Source organism: Theobroma umbraticum, unplaced genomic scaffold (assembly GCF_002168275.2).
Source record: "Theobroma umbraticum cultivar Fairchild unplaced genomic scaffold, ASM216827v3 scaffold_20.0, whole genome shotgun sequence".
Taxonomy (NCBI): Eukaryota; Viridiplantae; Streptophyta; class Magnoliopsida; order Malvales; family Malvaceae; genus Theobroma; species Theobroma umbraticum.
This window is the reverse complement of record NW_018397266.1, coordinates 2411427-2427208: the sequence shown is the minus strand read 5'-3', so window position 1 is coordinate 2427208 and position 15782 is coordinate 2411427. Positions and strand designations below refer to the sequence as shown.

Genomic DNA, 15782 nt, shown 5'->3' with positions numbered 1-15782 from the left:
TTCTTTTTATATAAGAAACAATAATCCATGATCACAAGATCTTATTATATATATAGTTAACGTATGTATTGCACTCGATATTGAAACAAATTCTAATTAATATATAGTTATAAAGCTTATGGTATATATATAATAGATGCAAGATCTAGAAAGAAACTTGTATAATTACACTTGGAAATGATAATACGGTAGAGCTAGACGTCCTGATCACTCACTATCGAATCAGAACAGCGGAGCCCTTAAAGGGACGCCTTTTCTAGTTTGCCTTATCCTTCGCTTCTTGGTTGATGGTAGTCGAACATAAGCTTCACCTTCATCTTTGAGACAGCGGAGGAGTTTACTGTGAAGATTATTACTGGTTTCTTCTCTGTGTTCCTGGTCGTATATGTCTAAAACCTGTCGAGAAATATTAATGCTAAAACTAAACCGATGTAAAATCTGCAGGACAAAAAGAGAAGAAAGTTACCTTGCATGCTATACTGCAATAGAGTGAGTTATCTTGCAGATTTTTGTCACAAATGATACAGCTGTAATCCCTTGAATTGCTTTGTTGTTGCTGTTGGTGGTGCTGCTGATGATGAGTCCTTTGCTTCAAGAATAGCACTTTGGCTTTATTCGTATGATAACTCTGCCAACGGTAAATATTTCTATATATAGTCAGTGTATGTGATCTGCAATTCTGCCCGAGATTATAGAATCAGCAGTTCTCTTCGCTTACCTTAACCCATAATGCCATATAGTGGAATCAATGACTTAATGTTCTAAATGCAGGTAAATATATTTTAAGAAAGGGTCATTCACAAATTTAGGGTTAGGGTAGATGATGTTTTTCATTAATGGTCGAAAGAAAAACTTGAAATATATATATACAAGTAGCTTACTTACAAGACCAAGGCACAACTTTGATTGGTAGACATATACCATGCATCCAAAGCTGCGTTGCAGACGTCAGACGTGTGCCACAATCATTTATTGCATGCTTTGATAGTAATTTAATTTCAAGCTACAAGAGAATATTGTCCTGCATCTATTGCCTCACAATGTATTCGGGCGGTAGGTGTATCATTAAATTTTCTCAGCCTAATTGTTTACGAAATAAGTTTGAAATCTCTGGATTCTGGTTATTGCGTATTAAAAATGGTCCCTAACTTTAAATAACTACATATCGATTAAAAGAATAATGATTAACATTTATTAAGATTCATGTATGGTTTTCATTTTTACTACTTAATTACTCTTTTCGTTATTTTCGTTTCGATTAATCAAAAGTTATTAGAGAAAGCAAACGTAAATTTGTACTTAAAAAAATGAAGAAGCAAAAGTAACATAAAAGCACAAATTGTATTTGACGAAATAATGAAATTAACTTTAACACATAATAATCTTACATTTTTTTATTTAAATAGATAAAATTTATTTCTTAATAATACAAAATTATTAATATTATTTTTATATCTAAACACACTTTTTACATTTCTCTTTTAAAAAAGAAGAAAACAAATTCAACATTTGTCTGATAATGACTAATAGTTGGTTCATTGTGAGGTGTTTTATTATGTAATGATATGATCTAAATTTTAAATCTAGTGTGTTTAGACTTGTTTAAGTCGACAGAATGTGAGTTCTTGTCTGCAAGGTCTGTTTGGATCATATTTGTTATCCTAACATAGGATAACCAGACTTGATAGAAAAAAAAAATTCAACATTTGTATGTACAAAAAGACAATTAATTAACATAAAAATGATTGATTAATTAAAATAGAAAAAAAAATTAGACCGTAGGAATCTGACCTGGATTCCAGAACAATTGAAGAGCTTGCACAAGTCTTGTCGATTGATGACATCGCTGTATATGTATCTTCGAATCTTCAATACCATATATAATGAAAGGTTAATTAGTGGAAAATCTACTTCTTAAGTAGTTTGTTTTTTCAACTAGTTAATTAAACTGAACAAAGATGAAGGAAAAGAAGAGACCTTAACGTGCTTGTGAATAGCGTGAGCAGAGAGGCAATGAGAACAAAAAGACTGAAGACAGTCGATGCAAAATCGGTCTAACTCATTCTTCTTTTCGTTCGGATGGCTGACGCAATTTCTAAAGAATATGGTGTTATACATAACAATTACCCATGGCGGCACCACTGCAAAACTACTCTTCTGGAACGACCAAAAACAGATTGATCATAAATATAACCAAGAAATGGATGGAACTGCATAAAAGATATATGAAAATGAAGGGGCAGAAGAGAAAAGGAGAAAAGAAGGAGACGGGGGAATAATTTTTGTACTTGTTGGGTTTTGGAAGCACGCAGTCTTTTGAAGCCTAAGGTCCTTCCCATGGTTGTTGGTTTTCCAAGCAGACACTTACGTTTTCCTTGGCCGTCTCTATCATCGACGTATCGACTTATAAATAGCTGCTTCGCTTTCCCTTTGCCGGAGTTTCGTACATTTATAATTCATTAGTTTTTCAATGAGACTTTGCCACGTCAGCATTTCAGTTTGGACAAAATATGCCCCACGAGTTTCTCTGCTTAAATCAAATTATAGTTTTAATTCAATTATTATCGTTAACTCTCCCCCCAACCCCCAAAAAAACGAACGCATAGAGCCTTCTCCAGTTCATTTACTTACCTCAGAATAAGTCTAAATTTGAATCCATAACTGTAAATTTCTTTAAAAGAAATCAATTTTGGACTATAAAATATTGGTTTTATATATATATAGAAGTATCTATTTTCTCAAAATATTAGTTGAATATTATCATCTTGAAAAATTATTATATAGGTTCACCTATCACGTCAATTTTAAATTTAATAAATTCAAAATGCTAGATGTAGTTAAAAATCATTATGTTAAATTAATAAAAAACTACTATCCATTTATGTTTTCGTGGAATGACTATTTAATTATGTATCTCATCTTAATTTAATTTGACAAATTTATAATGGACATGGTAAGAAGAGAGACAGTATGAAGGATTTATATATATATATATATATATATATATATATATATATATATATATAAACTTTGCTTCGTTAACCTACTGAAACTAATTATGTATGCGCATTAATTCAATTAATTCGGACTAAAAATTTTAGAATGTTCAATGCTGCCCGTTGGTTTGTTCTTTTACTTATGCCGATTAGCCAATTAAAAGCTACAAGTGTTTAATTATGGGATTAGACTCAAACTAATTAAGAATCGTCTGGTCAAGCCTTGCTTATTGCATGTCGGATGCAGGGAAGAAAAAAAAAAACAAAAGAGGGGGTTAAGCCCACTTTAACTATTGTCCATGCTACATTCATGTGTCTGCTTTGTAAGGATGGGATGATGGTGGGTTATCTCTATCATCCCCGTCCAACTCTAGATTCTTTAAATCCGTACACCTTTACATTGATAGCAGCAACCTGCAGCCATTTACTCTCTACACCAAAACGACATTAAACTTTCCATCAAGTAGCATTCTTTCATCACTCCTCCATTTAATTTTTTTCATTTCCCCCTTTGCTGCTTTTGTTGAGTATATAATTCCAGTTGCATGAATTTTACACCTACCTCACCTAACCCTCTGTACAGCCGATACGTTCATACAAGGCTAATTAAAGCCAACGCAAAACTAGGAATAGCATGTCTCCTAATCTTTTACTAAAATTAGATCTTATTGTTCCTTCTTCTTCTTCTTTTGTATCATCAGGTTTAACTTTTAGGATTTAAGAATTAAGATTAATCTGCATTAATGATAAAGGTGCAGGGCTTAAGATTTTCTTCTTGTAAACTAGATCTTTCAGGTTTTTTTTTTTTTTTGATAAGCAGCTAGATCTTTCAACTTAATTAGTTATTAACCATTTGCTATTGTGGAAAGTCATGTATGTTTTGATTTTTATAACTGTTTTTTTACTCTTGAGAAAATAAAATGATAAAGAGCTGTTGGAAGGATTAATTTTAAATTTGCATGATAATCTTGATTAACTTCTTTTCAATTTGAAATAAATGCAAGGCAATATACCATCTCTTTATTGTGTGAAATTAATTATACTTTGAACTTACTCCTACCTCTTACCATCTTGCTGTGCTTAAAACCTTATTCTTGGGGTTGAAAGGCTTCCAAATTTTGACTTACTTTTTTGGTTCGAGACTACAATCACAAGGTCACATCACTATTTAATTTCAGTCTAAAAATGTTAATTTGAATAACAAAGTTAACTAGGTAGCGAGAGTTAACTCTTAGCAGCTGGCAGCAGCTACATACTCTAAGAACCTTTTCTTTTCCCTTTGGCCAATTCCAAATTGACTGTGAGAAATTGGAAGAAAAACCATTACTCTCACATATCTAACAAAACAAATTCTGACAACCTAATTTATAATACGAGATCATAGGAAGACGACGACGATTCTTAATCGAAGCAAACCAACAGGAGTATATAACTGTTGGAAACACCATTCATTTCTGAGAGAAACAACGACTCCCCCAAGTGCAAAACATTGCTGCAATAGTAAAAGTTATAACGGAAAATTAAGTAATAGGAGCTTACTGGGATATAATAAATGATGAAAATATGAACAATAATAAATATTACATGCTTGAGGGAAAGAGAGGGAGGAGAATGATCCTTGAGCTATATTAATTATTGTGGAAACGTGTCCCAAATTATTGGGTACAGTTGGAGTAAATAATTTCTTTGCTCAGCTCTAGGGATAAATTCATAGCATACAATTAATTTTGTTGCAGGAGAATTTGGTCACTTTTGTTTGTTGAGCACTATTCAAAGGTCATCAAATTTTTTTTGTACATTTGTTCTCCTTTTTGCCAAAGGATGATACGACAACTTGTGACAAGTACTATATTGTTCAATCACTTAATTGATATTTAGTAAAACAATGATGCATCAATAAGAAGAGGTGTGGTTTTATCAGTACTAATCAACAAATAAAAAAAATTGATAAGTACATTCAAGTATTTGATTCATTGGTTGGTGTATGATTTTTTTTAAAAAAAGTAAGATTAAAATCCCTTCTTCCAAATATAAAAAGAAAGAATTGATCAGGACTGATGAGTTTTGTCTCTTTCCAAATTTATTTTGAGTCCATCTTTTAACTTGAAATTCTTTAAAATAATTATCAAATTTTTTTGGCTGATTCACCCTTAGGTTTTCTTGGGCTGAGTTTTGTTCCCACAAGAAAACTGCCTTTTCGAACTCATCACTGGCCTAGCATTTGCATATACGAAGTAAAGGAATAACAAATAAGGGAAGGAAGGAAAGGAAGGAATATATAGGTAGAGAGAGAAACATTATCTTCCCTTATTTGGTAGCTAAGAAACAGGACAACAAAAGGAAAATTTGTTAATTTACTTTTGTTTTTTACTATGCTTTAAAAGAAATTGGGGTGAAATTTCAAAGGCAACACACATTCAACTAGACTTTATCTTTTTTATTTAGGGTTTCATCCATAACTCTTTCTTTCCTTCCATTGTCTTTATTTATAACAAACATGCATAAGGAGGAAAGAACAACTTCTTCCTTTCTTTCTTTTGTCCTCATTTTTTCCCCTTCCCCACTAAACGTGATGCAAAAGAAGCAATCGGGGATGAGTGTAAGGAAAACGAATAAAAAAGACATCTAGGGTGTACTTTTTTTCCATTTCTCATCTTCAATATTTTCAGAAAACTTTTATCTCATATTTCTAATATTTGAAAATATAAATAGTAAGTATATCAACAAAATTGAAAATATCTTGAGCACTTAAATATTGTAATAAGAGCCTCTTCATCATCTATTACTAGTTAATTGTAGCATAGATAGGATTTAAGATTCTATAGTGAACGGGATACTTCTGCTTTTGAATGAGTTGTTTTGCTTTGTTTGGAAGGCTCATTTTTGTTCTTTTTAGTTTCTAGGATGAGCTAAGAGCATAATGCAGTTCTGGTTGATTTTGATTGTTATGATCGATATATTTTCGAACAGTGATCAGCCCCGTGTAAATGTAAAGGTTCCTATTTTCTCAAATCAAGTGTTTTATGTTATAAGAAGTCTTTGTCGAATAGACTGCAGACTTGTAATGACATGCCGATTAATGAGATTAACAAAATTACTTTTCAAAAAAAAAATTAACATTTAAAATTAGATGTCTTAGATATCATCTTGAACACTTAAAATTAGACATGCAAGTGTAACCAGCTTTGTCATGTCCCAAATCATAGGAAAAGATGGTTTGAAAATGAATTGCAAGAACAGCAAGTTTGCTCAACTGGGATCATGTTGCTGTGAAACTTTTGTCACCAATCTCTTTCTTCTATTCCCGTTGCTGTACTTAATTAATCTATCGTTGGAGTATATATGTGTGTGTATGTATATATGTATATATATATATGAGAGAGAGAGAGAGAGATTCTTTTAGTAGAAGACAATTAAGAACACTACATTTTGTATATCTCCTTAAATTTCAGTCCATTAATTCGAACTGTCTCAGACAAACCCAAGTGACATCAGTGCTAAAATGTTGAAGGGAAAAAAAAAAGAAACAAAAAACCGAAAACAATAACTTCTTGGAATGTTGTCGGTGGAAAAACATGCAGGGGACTTGGGAGCAGCCGGGCAAGAAAGAGAAATAATAAGCATATAATATTGTTTGACTTTTTGCTCCAGGTGGCTACGGGGTTTAATTACCATTTCATTTAGTACATTAATTTCCTATTTTATACAAAATTATTAACCAGTTGAAGTAAAGTCGTACACATTCTTGATTAAAAAGATAAGCTTTTTTAATATTTATGGCAGAAGGTTGATATATGTTTCTATGAGAAGAAAAAATTGGGTTCGACATTTACTCCACAGTCATTATTAATGTGAGCATAAATGGGTAGTGGGTGTTAAATATTTGCCAATACTTTCTTCATAAAAGTAAATACCAGCTTTCGATCATGCATCAATAAAGATGGCATTTAGTAATTAGTACACACATCATCTGTATCCCAAAACCCAAAAGAGATGTAGCCGGTGACCTTATTAATTCCTGTGCCCAATTCCTTCGGAAACTTTAATGGGAAGAGCATGGTAAGTGAGGAAGAAATTATTACATGGCTTGAAAAAAAAAACTAAAGAAAAGAGAGATAAATACGTAGATGGATATGTACTTTTTGTGATAATTAGATTCCATTTGAATAACATAAAATTTAACCAAATTCAAATACAGTAGAACATAAACTTAAATTCCAACTATCCCATTTTTGGGGACAATATGATTACTGACAATATGGAATTAATCACATGGTGTTACGTGCTCAAAAATTTAAAGTTTAAAAAAATACCAAAAATCGCATAAAGTTGAAGTTAAATTTTCCCATGTAAAAGAGTTATAAGATCAGCACGCTTAGTGGCCCATTAATGATTTCATGTTTGAGGAACGGAAGAGTCGAAGACAATAGAAACAATTTTGATGGAAATAATTCATATGAAAATTGTACAAATAAATTCTGAAAATCATTCAAAACATCAATTTTAATAATTTACTTAAAAAATTAATTACTATAATTATAAATATTTTAATAATGTCAATAGTCCTAATTTCTAGATAAACTTAATAACAAAAAAAATTAACAAATATAATAACAAAAATTTCAATGAAAAGCAATCTTTTAAAAAATATTAAGGGCTATTAATAAATAATTCAATGGGAAGCAATTCTCTAAAATTAATTACAAAAATTAAATACAATATTAATAAACAATTCAATGAAGAAGCAATTTTGAATAAAAAACTTAATTGTTCACAAGAATCTAAGCGAATAAACAAAACATAAATAATTTGTAAGAAAAAAATCAAACAATCCCGTATAATAACTAACATCAGGTATTTAATCAAATCCTTGTTTTGTTACTTTTAACAAAAAGTGATTAAGATGGTAAATCATAAGTCTAAATCTCCAAGTAGAAATTATTAAATAAAAAATTAAAAATTAAAAATATTTTTAAAAAATAAATAAACCAAATTTATTAATTATCAAGACATAAAAATTGAGTTATCGACTAGAGATTTTTTGCACAGATAATTTTGGCAAGTAAAAAAAGTATAAAAGAAAAAAATTTTTGTTTCTATAATATTTGGTATAAAGTAAAAAGAACAAGAGGGGATGGTTGAGAGGTTTTAAAAAAGTAGAATTGGGGAATAATTCTATTGTAATAGATTTTATTTTAATTTTATTAAAATTAGTTGTTATCTAATTGTTGTGCTACATCTCACTAACTAAAAAATTATTGTAAAGATAAAATTATAAAACTCTAAAAAAATCAAAATATATTAGAAAAATTTTAAAATTTTTATAAAAGTGAAAATAAATTATAAAATTTTTGAAATTGTTGGAAGGGCAAGGCCCCCACTGGCCTCCTCCCCTCAGCCTTTGAGCACGACATGATCGTGATATTTTTCTACGTTGGCATGAACCTATAATCAGTTATTTATTAGTTGAGTTTTCAAATCCTAGTATGATTAATGTATAAAATGCGATGATCTTAAATTCAATTTACTTAATGTTATATTATATTCGTACCATATTAACATGTTATATACAAAAATTATCACATCTAAATAATTTCTCTTAATTATAATTATTACAAGTTCACGTATGTGTTAATAAAACTATAAATATTTATTAAATAAAATAAATTTGAATATTTACATTATTTATATTTTATAAATTAATTAATAAATATATTTATCTCAATCTTATCTATTCCTAAAAACATAGTGTAAAGCAGAATCCAATTAGCCATGGGCCATAGGCCATCTCAACTAGAGCGGTGGCTACAATGTGACGGCCCATTTCACACCTCTAACAAGGCCCTAAGGTCCCTGGTCCATTGTGCTGGACTGCTGGCCATTGTCTATTGTCAAGGGTGGCAAACTGGGTCAAGAGAAAGAACACTGCCACATTTGATTAAAGTGAGGAGTGCAACATATATTCAAATATAACTGTTGTATATAAAAATAAAAGGTAGAATATTCTTATTTTTTAATTTTTAATTATAATTTTATAAAAATTTATTAATTTTTAAAATAAACAATTCATTTCAAAAGTTACACACAGTTAACAAAAAACAAAAAAACTAAAATATTTTTTAATTAATTCAAAAAAGTATTATATATTTTTTAAAAAAAATTTCAAATCTCAGGAGGAGCATTGATCAATGAAATTAATAAAAAATAATAAAAATTATATAATAATAATTTTTAAAATTAATAAAAAGTAAAATTATTTTTAAATATTATCATATCATCAAATTAATGAAAACATTAACTGTTGATTAACGTTAAACTTATATGTTTAGCGAAAGATTTTTTTTAAATGGAATGTTTGTTTTAAAAATTAATGGACTGATTTAAAATTTTAATTAAAATTTAAAAGATAAGAGTATTTTATCTAAAAAAAATATTAGGTATCTTATTATTTGTAAAAAGTATTTTTTTAATTATAATTTATTCACAAAAAAAATTGGCCAACAATTACATTTAAAGATATCTTTTACATTTTGCTTTCAGAAGTAATAAGTGAATAGCAAAAATATTAATCAAACGAGGCACAACCTAGCTAATTAATTTAAAAAATTCATGGACAAATATATATTCTAGACATGATTGCATGAAATAATATCTTGTTATAATAATTATTTAATTTTAGTAATGGAACAATATGTTCAACTTTTATAAATATTTAAAACTTTTGGACACAATGCAAAATCTCCTTTAATAATAAAATGTATAAAAAATTAAAAATAATGTGTTTATATAATTTTTTCTCAATCAATTTTTTTTTCGACGTCAGCACATGTCTCGACTCCTTGACACAATAGCTTTTTGTGTAATGTGAATAAGCATATGCCTATGATGTAATTGTTTTCTGGCCACGCAATGGGATATTGATATAAGTTATAACAACCAACACAAAATTTTACAACCATCTTTGACTACCAATGAATGCAGCTCAAAAGTCAAAATTGTTATTATTATATGTCCAATAACATAATTCTATATATATTTGTAAAATTTTTATCTCCTACACCTTTTCATCCCAGGATTATATGTTAAATCATAACGTATACCTTAGCTTGTTAATTACATTTAATAGTTCAAACAGAAGCACAAAAATGGCAGCAACTATGAATGGCGAAAACCAATACGACAGAACCGAAGAAGTAAAACGATTCGACGAATCAAAAATCGGGGTTAAAGGGCTAGTCGATTCAGGCCTCACCTCCATCCCTCGCTTCTTCATCCACCCACCCGAAACTCTATCCGACCTCAAACCTAAAACCAAACCCGAGTCCGTTGTCATCCCAGCCATCGACCTCTCGGGGCCCCGGTCAACGGTCGTGGAGCAAGTTGCCAGTGCATCTCGAACCCTTGGGTTCTTCCAGATTGTAAACCATGGAATTCCTGTGCAAGTTCTGGACCATACGATTGGTTCCATCAGAGCTTTCCATGAGCAGCCGACGGACGTCAAGGCAAGGTTCTATCGTAGGGACACGGGCACCGGCGTATCCTTCATTTCCAACATTGACTTGTTTCACTCTAAAGCCGCGAGCTGGAGGTTTCATCAAAACTCTTTATTATTATTATTATTATATGAATATTACTTTAGCATAGATTATGATTATAACATCATCTTTACTGACAGCTTAATTTCATTATTGTTTTCATATCGACTTTGAAATTTATATAATTCGTGTTGAATTGGGTTATCTTCCCACCTCTCCAATATTATTTATTGTTAAAATTTGCGATAATTTGAGGAAAAATGAGATTAAATTGTTTTTGAATTGTAAAATTATGGGTGGAACGACAGGGATACTCTCCAGATAAAACTAGGACCTACCCTAGCGGAGCTCCAGGAGATTCCTGAGGTTTGTAGGGACGAGGTCGTTGAGTGGAACAAACAGACCAGAGCATTAGCGGAGCGGTTGGTGGGGTTGTTGTCCGAAGGGCTGGGGTTGGATACGGACAGGCTAAAAAACACTACCTGTTTAGAGGCAAGACTTATGGTGGGCCACTACTATCCTGGCTGTCCCCAGCCTGATCTTACGGTTGGCATTTCATCTCATACGGATCCGGGTGTCCTGACACTGTTGCTGCAGGATCGCATTGGTGGGCTGCAGATTAAGCATGAAGGGGAATGGGTGGATGTCAAGCCTGTTCCTGGTGCTCTTGTTATAAACATTGCTGATATTCTTCAGGTAATTGCTTTGTAGTTTTAGGGAATTGAACTCTAATTGCCCAACACTAGAAAAAGAAATTAATAATAAAGTCCATTAGAGAAAATGATTTGAATTATTTCAGTCAGGTATACTTTCAACTTCAACTGCTGCTAATCCATCTTTTACAATGTTCCATTTAGTCTCTTATCTGACTCAAGCTGTAATTTGTGGGTGGATTTGCCTTATGCTAAAAAGCAATATTTGAGCCTAAAGCATTGTTACTTGCTAGTTATTGGATCTATTAATTCGGTAGCGTTTGTCATAAGAAAAGTAAGAACATATTTTTTGTAATGTATTCAATTAAATTTCATTATAGTGTTTGTGTTGCAATAGACCATTGCAATGTAAGAATGCAATACAATCATATTACAGTCAATGGATGTAATGTGATTGCAGTCTAAAATCAATACAATCATATTACATTGTATTTTACAAGATAGTTTTATTTTTAACTTTATTATTTTGTTAAAAATATTTTATAATATTATAATTAAAATAAAATATATAATCTAATAATTATAAATTAAAATAAAATAAAATATAAAAAATTAAAATTTATATAATATAGGTAAAAAATTAAAATAAATATATAATATAAAAATTTATATTAAAAAAATAAAAATAAAATATGTAAGATTATAATAAGAAATGAAAATAAAATATATGACTTTAAAAATATATTTAAGAGATGATATTATATAGAAATTGATAATAAAAAATATAAGTATATTAAATTTTTATTTTAATAAATATAAATAATTTTAAAAATTAATATTACATTTCTAACAAAATAGTTGTAAACAAATGCTCTAATGTTATATTTTCTGCTTTTTAATTATTGTTTTACTTGTATACTAAATATTGTAATATTATTTTTTTTACAATCACATTACTTGCAATCATATTGCATTGTAAACTACTAAATGCCACTTTAATATTTTATTTGCTATGAATTCTATTTTGTGAAGTTCTCTTTGCTTCATTTTTCAGATTATGTCAAATGATGAGTACACGAGTGTGGAGCATAGAGTGCTGGCCAATCCTTCCCATGAACCTCGTGTATCGATTGCTGTTTTCTTCAATGCTAGTGCCAGGGATGCCTTATATGGACCATTTCCTGAGCTTACTTCACCAGAGAAACCAGGCCTCTACCGTCAATTCATATATAATGACTACATGAGAAGGTTCTTCACCAAGGAACTGGATGGCAAAACTTTGACAAATTACTATAGACTGTAGGGAGAAGATAAAACCATATGGTACTTTGTTTATAGTTTCTGATGTAAGAATATTCTGCAAGATCAGACCCTTATATTTTCAAGTCAGTGTACAATAAGAAAGTTCAATAATCTTTGCTGTGAATAGCGGGGAAGCATATACAAATTACCTGGAACGGATTCTGCAAATTTTCTTAGTTCTGTCATGTACAAAATGTGTTCTAACAGTAATTGATCTTCCTCAAAACTGGGTTTTACATGCTAGAAAGACATTGCAAAGTCCCACAATAAGCAGAGCAGAAGAAATAGGGTAGAAGAGAGGAAAGGAAACACGAAATAGTTGGAAAAATGGGTTTTTATTTTAATAATGAATGATTAATTTAACATTAAGAAATGGTTGACGTTGTAATACATAAATAACATCAATATGCTTTTGGAAAATAAAACATTCATCTTGATCGGTTCTAACCATTTTTACGTTCAGGTATAAAGTAACCTTTCTTTTTTTGCTCTTCAAGTAAGTAACCCTTTTAAGCTGCCCTTTCTATTTACGCATAAACCACCCAGCCATCTCTTCATCATCAGAAGATTCAAGCAATTCCAACTTTCTCTGGCTGTCAGTGCACTTAGATTCATCATTTTCTATCATACTTGTGGGACTCCTGCTCCTCTCTAACGTATCCAACTTCCACTTCTCTTTCACTTCTGTATTATGTGACAGAGTAGTCTTACCCCCAGTAATGGGAAAATCAATGAACTTTGAATTCTCGGTCCTTGAATCTAAGCATTCTTGATCTTCATTCTCTTCATGTACAAACCTCCAGATATCTGCACCTTTGCTTTGCTTTCTGTATTGTCCTGAAGATTTACCAATGTTGCCTTCACATCCACCACTGTGGAATCTTGACCCATCATGGTTGATACAGTCTCCATGGTCACGTTCAAATTCAGTGGATCTGTTTGAAGCAATTGGTACCTTTGGCCGTTTGTGGTCACATTTCAAGCACACCATATTTCTTCTAAAGTTAATATAGTTGCACCTGTACAGTGCCAGGCATTTAAATTTTGTAACACAATATTAAACAAGGCTGTTGTATTTAAGCTTTCAAGAATTTAAGGGAAATTGAACATGGAAGAAAACTCACGATTCACATTCCCATTCCCCAGGGTTGAGATGCCGTTTTGGAGGCTTCTCTTTGCATTGCAGGCATCTTGTATTCTTTGCAAAATTCAAGAAGTTGCATCTGCAAGAATTGAAAGTCTCAATGGCAACCAGAGCTACACCATTAAAAACTCAAAGAATCTAAAGAATTAGAACCTGTCACATATCCAGTCTCCCTTCTTCAATGGTAAATTATCCTGACCCTCTCTTAGCTGCCTCAGTCGTTCTTCATACAAACCATCACAGTGCAAGCACTTTATATTTCTTGCAAAATTTAGGAAGTTGCATCTACCAAATGGAAAGCAAAGGCATATTGGTGTCAGAATATATATACATTTTGAGATTCAAATTTCTAAAATTGCTATAACATAGGCTATCAAATTACCTGGGGCAAAGCCAATCGCCTTGCTTCATTGGAACTTTTATGTGTCCTTGTGTACTTGAATGATGTTGTAGCCAAACATCCCCCCTTGATGGTGCAGCATTTGGCATATCAGATTGTAAATCCTGGGTGCTATAATCCACCATTTCTTTCAAAAGTCTTCGTACTGATTCTTTAACTAATTTATTTTGGCATGGCTTGTTCTCCACAGAACCGGTGATGGAGTCAAGGCCATATGTCAACAAAATGCGCATCACATCCACAGTCCTCCCACCTTCATCTTCACGTGCCTTTACATACGCCCTGTCACAGTTGCCTCTCAAATTGCAGGAGCTGCAAACCTGCAGAAAAAATTGAGATGAATAATAATAATTAGGAAAAAAAAAGGGAAAAGATCTCTTTTATTGGCCACATCAACTATAAGTAACAATCAAAGAGAGAAGCCTAGTACATACATTTCCTTCATTAATGCCCACATAAGCTCTTAGGCGCTTCCCGGAGTTGACAACTTTCCTATCGAGGCTTGGGCATCCACATCCTGCAATGACCAGAATATCTTTCCTTGAGAAATACCTGGAAGCAAAAGGCAATGAACAAACGAAAGTTCTAAACACAGAAGCAGCTGCCAAAAAACAATCTTAAACAACAGAGAGGGTTGAACCAAGATATGCCATAGATTCCACATCCATCATAAAGCTACATGAACACATGAAGCGTACAAACCCTTTTCTGAAGCTTGTAAACTCGATTTCAAATTCAATTCTCAAAGACCAAAATAAATATAGAGGAGACAAATTATCAAACCGGTTATATGCAACCAATCCCAAAAAGAAAAATTTTTAAAAATAAAAGGAAAAAAGAAATAACTCCTACATTACCTTATAAGACTAAAGCGATCCCTAGCAAAATTAAGGCACGCAGTGCGGATACTATTCGCTTCTTTCGAACCCAATTCACCATTTTCGAAAGGGTTTCCATCTCCATCGAAGTAGCCTCTCTTCAACAAGAATTCCATCAAATCCACCCACTCCTGCCACGGATGTGAAATCTGGACCGTTGATTCATTTCGATTCGTGGGTCTCCTCTGATCAAACGGCACGTCGATTCCTGACGATGATTGGGCACCATGGGGCATGGATTTTGAAGATTGGAGCTCATCAAGCTCATCGAAAACGACATCCAACTTTGAATTGGGACGTAGGGTTTTGGTGAAGTTGTGGATATAAGAAATGGGAATGAGAATATTAGGGAATTCAGGGTTTTCGAAATGGATTTTGAGAGCTGGGTAGAGGAATTTGTTGCTGGCTCCAAAAAGCTTCTTCATTTGAGAATGGTCGGGCTCTTTTTATCTCCTTTTTGGCGGAAAAATAATGGTAATAACGGTCAGTTGAGCATTATTAGTACTCTCTTTAAGCGCTAAAATCACCTCTAGGTCTAAAGTTTACATATATTTCTAATTTAGGGCTTCATATTTAGTAATAACCAATTCAGGACCTAAATTTATATATTCTTTCAAACCAGGTCCAACTGTAACAGATTTTGAGGCAGTTGGTTTTTTGATCAAGTTTCTCAGCCTTCTTCGTTGAAATTGTTCATGTACCAATTTGTATGCAACAAAACTCTCAATTTCAAAGTCCTTGACAAGTCTTGGAGAAAGGTCATAAAAAAAATCCAATAATCATAAAATTTTGAGATTTACTCATATAAATAGTAGCTTTGGCTTGAGTTCTAAATCCAAGTCTTAGATAAGGCCCTAATCAATATCCAAAGAAT

The 15782-nt window shown here is 31.7% G+C and overlaps 3 protein-coding genes across 3 annotated transcripts; 1 reads left to right on the top strand and 2 right to left on the bottom strand.

Annotated features, from left to right (window-relative positions):
* Positions 1-200: 200 nt before the first annotated feature.
* LOC110422965 (protein RGF1 INDUCIBLE TRANSCRIPTION FACTOR 1-like) lies at positions 201-2376 on the bottom strand. The gene is made up of 5 exons (XM_021437033.2): positions 2289-2376; positions 1978-2157; positions 1792-1866; positions 467-628; positions 201-396 (listed from the first exon to the last, which is right to left on the bottom strand). Exons 1-5 carry the CDS (start codon positions 2337-2339, stop codon positions 223-225), a joined length of 642 nt encoding a protein of 213 aa, XP_021292708.2. The 5' UTR covers positions 2340-2376; the 3' UTR covers positions 201-222.
* Positions 2377-10031: 7655 nt separating this feature from the next.
* Positions 10032-12645, top strand: LOC110422963 (1-aminocyclopropane-1-carboxylate oxidase homolog 4-like). The gene is made up of 3 exons (XM_021437032.2): positions 10032-10584; positions 10840-11227; positions 12239-12645. The coding sequence occupies exons 1-3, from the start codon at positions 10076-10078 to the stop codon at positions 12485-12487; spliced, it is 1146 nt and encodes a 381-aa protein (XP_021292707.1). The 5' UTR covers positions 10032-10075; the 3' UTR covers positions 12488-12645.
* Positions 12646-12802: 157 nt separating this feature from the next.
* On the bottom strand, positions 12803-15376 carry LOC110422962 (uncharacterized). The gene is made up of 6 exons (XM_021437031.1): positions 14888-15376; positions 14465-14582; positions 14013-14350; positions 13784-13915; positions 13611-13709; positions 12803-13505 (listed from the first exon to the last, which is right to left on the bottom strand). The coding sequence occupies exons 1-6, from the start codon at positions 15331-15333 to the stop codon at positions 13010-13012; spliced, it is 1629 nt and encodes a 542-aa protein (XP_021292706.1). The 5' UTR covers positions 15334-15376; the 3' UTR covers positions 12803-13009.
* Between the last annotated feature and the right edge of the window lie 406 nt (positions 15377-15782).